This window comes from Aristolochia californica, unplaced genomic scaffold (genome assembly GCF_029961685.1).
Source record: "Aristolochia californica isolate CCGP_79_NKW_82.1479 unplaced genomic scaffold, dmAriCali1.0.hap1 SCAF_3, whole genome shotgun sequence".
NCBI classification, from domain to species: Eukaryota; Viridiplantae; Streptophyta; class Magnoliopsida; order Piperales; family Aristolochiaceae; genus Aristolochia; species Aristolochia californica.
This window is the reverse complement of record NW_027181992.1, coordinates 4,538,600-4,548,467: the sequence shown is the minus strand read 5'-3', so window position 1 is coordinate 4,548,467 and position 9,868 is coordinate 4,538,600. Positions and strand designations below refer to the sequence as shown.

The 9,868-nt window shown below is 35.3% G+C and overlaps 1 protein-coding gene across 1 annotated transcript; it reads right to left on the bottom strand.

The window, feature by feature from the left end:
• Positions 1-1,575: 1,575 nt before the first annotated feature.
• On the bottom strand, positions 1,576-9,685 carry LOC137958704 (CBS domain-containing protein CBSCBSPB3-like). Its single transcript, XM_068805797.1, has 14 exons — positions 9,320-9,685; positions 9,035-9,200; positions 8,821-8,953; positions 8,050-8,220; positions 6,873-6,951; positions 6,654-6,767; positions 6,456-6,522; positions 5,420-5,525; positions 5,198-5,256; positions 3,195-3,304; positions 2,966-3,096; positions 2,772-2,854; positions 2,559-2,648; positions 1,576-2,129 (listed from the first exon to the last, which is right to left on the bottom strand). Exons 1-14 carry the CDS (start codon positions 9,469-9,471, stop codon positions 1,956-1,958), a joined length of 1,635 nt encoding a protein of 544 aa, XP_068661898.1. The 5' UTR covers positions 9,472-9,685; the 3' UTR covers positions 1,576-1,955.
• Positions 9,686-9,868: the final 183 nt, after the last annotated feature.

Sequence of the window (9,868 nt, the reverse complement as noted above, 5' to 3'; positions counted from 1 at the left end):
CTTTTCTTTAGGCTTTAACCCATAATATACGGAAAAAATCTTCAGTTAGCCAGACAAGATCATCGGCCAGACATGTTTCTTTCCTCCGGTCGGTTGGAAGCGAACGGATTCCTAGTTTCTTTTGTAGATTAAAAAACAGAGTTTTACTTACCATTGCCGTTCAGTGCTTCCAGACCCAATTTGCTAAATCAGAAGATAGCTTTTGAACGACGACGCATGTTATCCTGAATCAAGGAAACGAAACAGTTCTCCTATCTTCGACTCCCATCCATCTACACCCACAGAATCTAGCTCAACCCAAATTTTCATACGAGGATACGGGCCAAGTTTAGGGGGCTAACTCGTCGAGTTTCCGTTCATGGATTCTGAGTCTGGTTGCATAATCATTCTTATAACTTAAATAAAGATCAGAAACCGGCAATTTATGGGATGTAATGGTTTCACTTTTTTTTTTTTTTGTGGACTGTAGTGTTTCCGTTCGTCTGGAGCCTTCTGTACCATTCCAGGCTCTTATAACTTCAGCATTGAAAGTTCGGGAAATTCAGATCGTTTCCGTATACCAGTCCCTTCTATTTGTCTCAATCACGCGAGATAGCAAGCACGAACAGAATCTCCACAATCAAGTAAATTGATGGAATGGCTTCAGAAAAAAAAATTGTTTTTCTCTAATGATTTCTGTATTGCAAGTCCAGCAAATCCAGTGGCATTTTCGTATATTTGTTGGAAACTTTGTCCTATAAATAATAATCAACTCCGTCGATATACCCAACTGCAGACGAGCAGAACATTAAATTTACTTCAATACAGTGAGAAGGACACGGATGGAAATCCACATTTTAACAATGGCAAAATGTTCATTTCAGATGAAAGTCGTCCAGCCTGTGCATGATTGGCTCTCAAGATGCAACCGCAGTGGGCTTGGTCATAACGACGAATATGATCGCCATCGAGGGGCCCACTGCGGACAAAATCAATCTATTCACTTCACGATCCAAACCAATGGGCCCTATAAAGGGCAGGGTCATCTTAATTGAGTATTCGGATATGAAATACTTCTTTCCGCAACTGAAAGTCGTCTGTTTTTTTTAAGCCCACCACTAATTATAAGGTCCCCCCCCCCCCCCCCCTCTTTCTCTAACTTTATTGTACAAAAAGGGACCACCACGGTACCGAAACCCAAGCCAAAGGAATTGTAGGGTAGTAAGACTGCATGTGGGACTCGGTGGCCCAAAACATCGTCATCAATTATTGAAAGTGGGACCACGGATGCGAGGTCTTTTAATCAATCTTGTGTAGGAGAGGAGGCCCCTTCTATAATTCATCAATAGCAGACTGAGCTAGAAGGGAAGGACCCCATCTGCCAACTAGCACTGTCAAACGTTAGGTGCGGCTTCTTCCATTGCTATTCAAATCTTGTCAGACGAAGACAGTCGACCTCCGATTTTAAAGTTTCTATTTAAAATAAATAAAAAATCTACCATATTTCCCGTCCTTTTTCCTGTCCCTATCCTCTGGTTCTGGACGATCATCCTCCGAAATGGATACGGCCAAAAACATAATCAATCGTCTGAAAAGAAAGACCCAAAAAAGAGAAACACTGTCAATTACTTCCTCCCTTTAAAGAACTGTCAAAGACAACTAGGTCAAGAGTTTTAAAAAATAATTATTATAATTAAAATGGTATGACAGTGTTGGATCATGCATACTGAACAAAATATATCCACTTCTTCCCTTTGACCTTCTGCCAGGCGTCTGCATTCATTCTCATCCTTCACCTATTTCGTCTTCGTTTTTCTTTATCCGTAATGTATCTTCCTGTGAACTCGAGTTTTTTTTTTTTTTCTCTCTTTTGGCTCAAGGCCCGTGTATTAAAGTTAGAAATCTAAGAACTCATTCTGTATGGATGGAGGTAGTACAACAGGGTTTCCTGAGGCCGTCGATGCAACTGAATACTGCTACTTAGATCGCTTCAGATACAGAAGTATACCAATGCTTGAAAATGCAACTGCACCGATCAAAACCCCTGACTTGATAGAGATTATTTGATTAGTTTGGCTTCTGGAAGCATCCAATGATGATTGCGTTGCTTTCTTCTGAGAGTCTGAATAGTCAAGGTGCAACCTTAAAACCTAAAAACAAGAAACAATCATCAAAAATTGCATACCAATGTCCAGTTGATTTTACGTATGTGTATCTAAATACTTATCAAACAGTTAAGCCAAAAAATTTCTTAACTGATTGTGCCACCAATTCAGACATAATAAAAATGAAAAAAAAAAAAACATTATTCAGAAAATGCTTCATGAATTTGTCCGCTGCCATATGAATGGGAAAAGTAACTTAGGCAACCCACAGATCTTCGTTCAATGTGGTGTACAATTTTAATGGGTGGTGAAAAATTGAAACCCTGAAAACCACCTGCCAATCTCTAATTTTAAAGATAACGAAAGCTGAGTTCAAATTTTCTTTTTCTGAGGCAAGGAAAAATAGAAACAGTTGAATTCAATTCACTGGACAAATGAAGCAAGAGTGGATTGTAGAGAAAACAAGGTAACTACCTTCCACCCAGCTGACCTTGCATGACCCACAGCTCCCATAAGATCAGCATCAGAAGCAATTAAGACTTTATCACCTTCTTCATCTTCATACTACAATAAGATGAGAGTGAACTCATCAACTATCTTTATTTTTTGTATAGCAGACAACTATCTGAGTATAGAAGAAAAAACAATTCAGAAGGTTGATATTCAAAATGAAAATTGATATATCACCAGAAAATGCGGGAGGCCCTCATTGTCATTGGAGCTTAACCTTTGCTTAACAGCAGAGATGAACTCGTTCAAACTCTCAGTGCCTGTGTGTAACCAAGGACATGAAAGCCAATCACATCAGATCACTACATATAACCTCCCTCAGTCTATCACATGTATAGCCACATTTTAGCAATATTTCTCAACCAACTAACCACAAGTGAATCGATGGATATGTCCTTTCTGGTCCTCAAATTTAAATGAAAATGAGTTCCCAAGCCCTACAGAAGGATACAAAGACTTGATGGAGTCCCCAATATCTGATGTCATTAAACCAGACAGTTCACTACAAAAGAGTGTTCTATAGTTAGTGATTGTGATGATGAGCATGCTCCATAAAACTTTTTTCTTTACATTAACACATGAAAACCTGCAATGACCAACCTCCGTGTATCATATTCATCATCTGGTGGCTCTAGGGCAAAAGCAGAATCCCAAAATTTCTGCAGCATCGTACTTGCCATGTCGTTCACTGCACCAGAATCTCCTTCAACCTTTAATGACAAGTCCACTAATCAGGAAACAAAAAGACAAAAGTAGAAGCAGATGCTTCTTTAGGGACCTTAGAGGGGGTTGTCTGAAATTGCTTTGGAATTGAAATTCAATTCCAGATCAACAATAATTCCACAGTTAGTGTGTGTAGGATTGCTCTGAAACTTTTTTCTCAAAGCCCCAACTTTTATAGTAGAGTGGAATTCCAATTCAGTTCTGCAAAAACTGAAATGGATTCCAGAGAGGGAGGCAGACTAAGAACAATGACATTCAGTCCTCAAATTTTTAATAATAAGAAAATATTATTTTATAAATAAATATGATAGTTTTAAACTAAATTAAATAATTAAATTACAGTATTTAATTATTATTATTTTAATTTAGCTCAAAATATAGTTTACTCTATTATAATTAACATAACATAATAATAAATATTATATTTTAAAAACATATAATTTATAAACTATTTCACATAAATGAATTACATAATAATATACTATTAAATTTTAAGTTACGCAAATAATAAAAAAATATCAATAAGTTTCAAAAAAATATTATGATAAAACGATCCAAAAATACACTTAATATAAATATAATAACATAATTATTACCATTTTTAATAATAAAATTCGTATTATCATTTTAATAATAATAAAATTTAAAGCTATATTAAATTTATTTTAGGTATTTAAATTACGAAGTTAAATAAGTTATGTGCATTGATTTAAAGTTAAATATATTTCACTTTATTCAGAATAAAACACCAATCTAATAATGATAAATTCTAATTTTAATTTTATACAATTTATAATAAAAATGATAAATGATTATATATTATCAATTTATGTTATTTAGAGAATAATTTTAAAAATTATAATAAAATATTTTGTTTAAAAAATATTTTATTATGTGAAAAACTATATTATAATAACTATCCTATTTTTACAATTATTTAAAGGTAAATTAATTAAATTAATAATTCAAGGTTAAATTTTATTTCATTTTATTTAAGTTTCCATAATTATTTAAACTTATATAACACAAATAATTATATTATTTAATCCAATTTTTTTTTTACAAACTCTTTCAGATAAATAATTAATATTATTTATTATTTTAATTCAAATTTTTAAAATAATAACTTCTTAAGGAGTTTGTTAGTAATAACTTATAATTATAAATATTTAATACTATGAAAGACTCTTGATATATTAACCAATAATTATTGTTTATTTTGGTTAACTAATATTTTTGCCAATTATTTTATGAATTCAATGAACTATATTTAGAGAATATATTTTAATATTTAAAAATGGGTATAAGAATTCTAGTTGTCTCACTAACTCTATAATTTTATATTTTAGAAACTCATTTGGAGAAGAAGAATTCTAGTATAACAATTCTAAACACACTAAAATAATAAATTATCCACTTTGGGAACAATTTGTCTGACAATGCACAACAAAATTTGTTTAACTTTTCAATTGCATTTTTTTTTTATGCATACAGCCATACGAAATGCAGACAATATCCTAAACTATTGACAGCCCAATTAAAACATCAAGCACAATTAATATCAGAAATGAATGTCAAGGGTGCATCATGAAAACAGGATGAGTTGGCTTAAGCTTCCATTAGAACTTGTCCGGTAACCTCCAGGAGTGTTATATAGATTAAAGCTAAAGAACGCATCAAGTATATGTATCTTTCTCAAAAAAATATATTGAAACAAGAAATATAAAGTTTAAATATATTATTAACAATGAGACCAAAAGTGGCTATTAAATCCAAAATAAAATTTATGAAGCAGCAAGACTTCCAGAAAAGTACACCATGGTCATGCAATTGAACTAACTCGTAGTAATTTAAATGCCCCTGAAGTAGAAAAAAATTACCATAGAAATTGCAGCATGAGTTATTTGCAAAACATCCACACAGGCAACAACATGTCCATCTGACCAACAGAATAAAAACCGATTAGATGAAAATAGCAACTGCCAATGAGTGAACAGCAGAATGAAAAGGAAGATGAAGGTACAAAAAAAAATTGTTTTTTATACAGTATGTATGCATTATTTTTTGTGCATAAAGTTTCATAGAGGAACTTTGCTGCTCACCCTTATCAATAACAGGAAGATGCAAAAACTTCCCATCATGCATTATATGTAAGGCATCAAGAATTGTCGTGTCTAGCGTTGCACAATCAGGATTTGGTGTCATAACCTTCAAGGGAAAAGAATAAAGAAATTAAAAAAAACACACAAACTAAAATAATTTCAACACAGCACCCTGGTCATCAAATGTCTGTACAGGGACATTTTTCGTCTACGACTATATGTGGGATACAGAAAGGCATTGAGTTACACATAGGAGATCACCAGCTAATGACAGCAAGCAATCAATAATCTTTAACACTTGGTAATAAAAATCAGAATGATTTTAAGAAGGACATGATCATCATGTGTACATTTTTTAACATTTTACAATTTTGCATGTATTTTGTGGGAAATCAAGTGCACCTAGAGATAGCTAAAACAGGGAACAAAGAAAAAATGATCACAGAAACTTACAGTAAAGAACATAAACAGGTTTCACTTATAACTAAGCAGTAATAAGTTAACAGATCTTTTATAGGTAACACTTGAGCAGCCTACCACACACTTGGTGCTTATTACAAACCATAGCCCACCATCTGAAGGCTGCCAGTGTGAGGTCAAAGTCTAACGCATGAGATAGCCCTAGCTGTCTGTGACAGGGCTGTCCAAGATTTTTCACTTATTTTTCTTCATGGAATGGTAGGGCTGTCCAAAAGTTGAATGCAAGCAGTATTCACAGGTATATTAAACCAACCAAAAAAAAAAAAAATGAATAGTCTGCAAGCTATTGTCCAAACCACATAAGACCTTCCATGCAGTAGGAAATTGATGAAAATAGGACAATCTTACCCTAACATTATAGACCGATGCCCTCCTTTTAAGCAGGAGCAGATAGAGCAATTTAGGTTTAGCAGAAGAAGAATAAACATGTGCGCACACAAGTTACCTCCAATATACTCTAACAAAACCCTCAAGCAACTCTAATCCAGGAAACTGCATACCTAAAAATGGTAAAAAAAACCAGAATTATCATAAAGAAATGTTCCAAGAGTGAAACCTTTTCTACATGAGTCAACTCAGGTGAAAGATTTTGAGCCACAACACGCATGAGCACATCCTTTGAACTGAAAAATTAACCAAAAATCTTTTAGCAAAATTAAGAAAGACATGACCATAAACAAATAATTAGAAAGGGAAAGCAGGTTTGTATGACATCTCAAGGAAAATAAAATCAACTGAAGCAAAGACATCATACGTGAGAATGCCCTGAGGCTTGTTTCCGGTCCCAACGACCACAGAATTAACTCGTAATTCTTTCATTCTTCTGGCAGCAAGGTAGACAGGATCCGATGGTAACACCATTGCAACTCTGCAATGAATGATAATGATAAACCTCAGAATAAGAAACTTTACATAGAAAAAGGAGTAGAAAGATGCGTAGGGAAATAACTGCAATTCAGATACATTAGCGTACTTATTATTCTCAGTTATGATAGTTGACAAGGAAGGCTTGAACATCCTGTCCCGAAGAGTTTCTATGAAAGCATATGGAGCTGCAACAAAAGGTATGCATTAAATTTCTGATGCTTGTTTGATTCCAGAACTAGTCAGCAACCCTAAATGCAAAAGTAGACCATTAACCAATTATCTGTAATTTATCTTCTCAGACACCTCCAAGTACATCTCTTACAGGTTTACTGACCTCACCCAATGATACAAATAATCTCAACCGTGGTGTAATCATTAAGCTCCAACAACAAAGAAAGTTGAAGGAAATATCTCATTTTTTTCTTGTTGCTTATTCAACATCATTACCACCCAGAGGTAAACAACAACATTTATTGTCCACCATGTCTCACTAGCTTCCATATCTTGGAGTGTAGGAGTAAAAACGAATTTCCATAAAAATAAAATTTCTAGTGGACAAGCTCCCATAAGGGCCTTAGTGCAAAGTCAGAGGTCGACGTCCTGCAGATGTCTCCAGGGATCTACCACTTGACCCTATCTAAGGGGAAATATTTAAAAAAAAACAATAATAAAAAAAGAAAGGTTGCAACACAACTATTAACTCTATGATCAATCTTTCATCAAAGACTTTTCACATTTCAATCTTGGCTAGGTACCCGAGTTTTTAAGTATGAGAGCACAAGCAAGCAGCATTTTATCCCTTGTATACCTGCAAGATCGGACTTGCCTAATGTTCCAAATCATGAAGCTCATTCAGTCCTTTTAGAGCTTGTCTCAACTTCAAAATCTGGAAACAGTGACATCTTGAGCTATGCTGTGTAAAACATCAGGAATTTGAACATCTTATTGTAAAAAGCTTGCCCATATGTCTTGCTTTAGAAATATGTTCTACTTGAGACAGTGAACAGATATTTTAGAGTATCTGCATACAAATACTCAGATATTTTACGGTATCTGCATACAAATACTCAGATATTTTACGGTATCTGCATACAAATATTCAGATATTTTACAGTATCTGCATACAAATACTCAGATATTTTTGACAAACAATAAAAATCGTGCATTTTGTCTGGGAACAATCCAGATTAACAAGAAGCAAATATAACTAAACCACAAATTTCAAATCCATGACAGCATAACTAAGACTAAGATAGCATGCCATGTAAAAATCAACAGAGCACCTGAAAAGTTGGTTCCCCATTGGCGTTCAACACCCTCTACAGCAGCTGCAATTGCACTGCCCTGCTCTGCTGCCTTCTCCATTCGAGATATTGCATCATAAAGACATTTTGTAATATCCAACAGTGCAACAACTTCTCCATTCTCCACAACAGGAAGATGCCGAAATTTTCCTGTTAGAGAATAACACAAACAAAGCCAAGCAAATATTTTAATAGTACTATATACCTGAAAGACAAAAATCCCAGGTACTAAAATAAACAGATCTCATGCAGGTAGTCCAGATAAGCAGAACCGGTCAATTCTATAATTTACAAGACAACATTGAACTCAGAACGGTACAAACACAGGACAATATTTAAGCACGATTAATAAAAGTAATGCAAATATTGCACACTCTACAATAGAATTGTGATGATCCAGCAAAAGCTTCCTAAGAAAGACGTTTAAGTCTTTTATGGAAAAAAAAAAAAAAAAAAGCACAGATGAGCAATGGTTACTAAGCGTTACACCGGAAAAATGGAGCAAAAAGAAAGTAGTTAGCACAACTACAAAAACATCTACAAAAAATCCTACATGAGACGGTCCTCGGGGTAAGGATGCACCAATGTTAAACAGAATCTACAATCGAGATAAACGGATGTCATAACCATATTAACATTCAAACATTAATAAGATGCTTTTCGATCCATACTCCACGTGAGGATATATAAAAAATGGATGTATCTCCTATTCTGTGAGACATATATAGGAGCGGCAAACAAGAAACTAACCTTGGACCATCATCTGTAAGGCTTCAATAGCCAGTGAATCTGCCGAAACAAAAACCGGGTTTCTTGTCATTATCTTTGAGACAATGGTTTGCTCAGGCCTCAAACCCTCTGCAATCACCCTCGTAGCAATATCCTAACCCAAAAACAGAAGCAACCATAAGAAGATAGGAGAAGATTAGAGAGAAACATTTTGTCGGCTCAAAACAAAATTCACCTTGTCTGTCACAATCCCCGAGAGCAAAGCGTTTGAATCAGTAAGTAAAACGGCATCCACACGTCGTGCTGCCATCCGCCGGCAAGCATCCGAAACGGTGGTCCCTTCAGGGATTGTCAGAGCTTTCGACAGTCTAAGTTTCTTCACCGTTCGTTCTCCAACAGACCTGATCATATTCGATATAAGCTTATTTTAAAAAAAAATGGCAGAGGAGAGAAATTTTTCATTAAAAAAAGGAAAACAAAAAACGAAATCTAAAGATGAGAAGAGTCGGAAAACACCAACGTGGATTGCGGAGGAGAGGTGGGTTTAGATACGTTCCCGTTCCCGTTCCCAATGGCCGCTCCATTTTCCGACTGAACGGATTTCTTGACAGTAGTAGGGCCGCGTCTAGAAGCGAGATTAGCACGCCTCGCAGGAGCTGTCTGGGTGCTCATTGTCAATGAAAAATTGAGGAACTAGGGCTAGAAGCAGCCGCGAAGGTTAAACAGCTCGACCCCTACAATCAGAGATGGAGAAGAAGGGAAGCTGAGAGAGGGAAGTAGTGAAGATGGAGGAGAGCTTTTATCTTCTTCCCTCTCGCGCCTCTCTCTCTTTCGGCCTGGGACTCTTTTGCTCCGTTAGCAAGCTATAGTTGCCGCCCGACCAGAAGATCCATGGAGGGGATTTCAAATGACCAAATCAAATTACTTCTTATTAGCTGAAACAGAAAGTGAACAAATAGGCCGGGTCTTCACTTAAATTACCACTCTACCTCTTTAGACTCGTCAATACTAATTTACGCCTTCGGTCGGACGTCGAGAGTCCATTTTTGCGCGTTTAATAGTTAATACT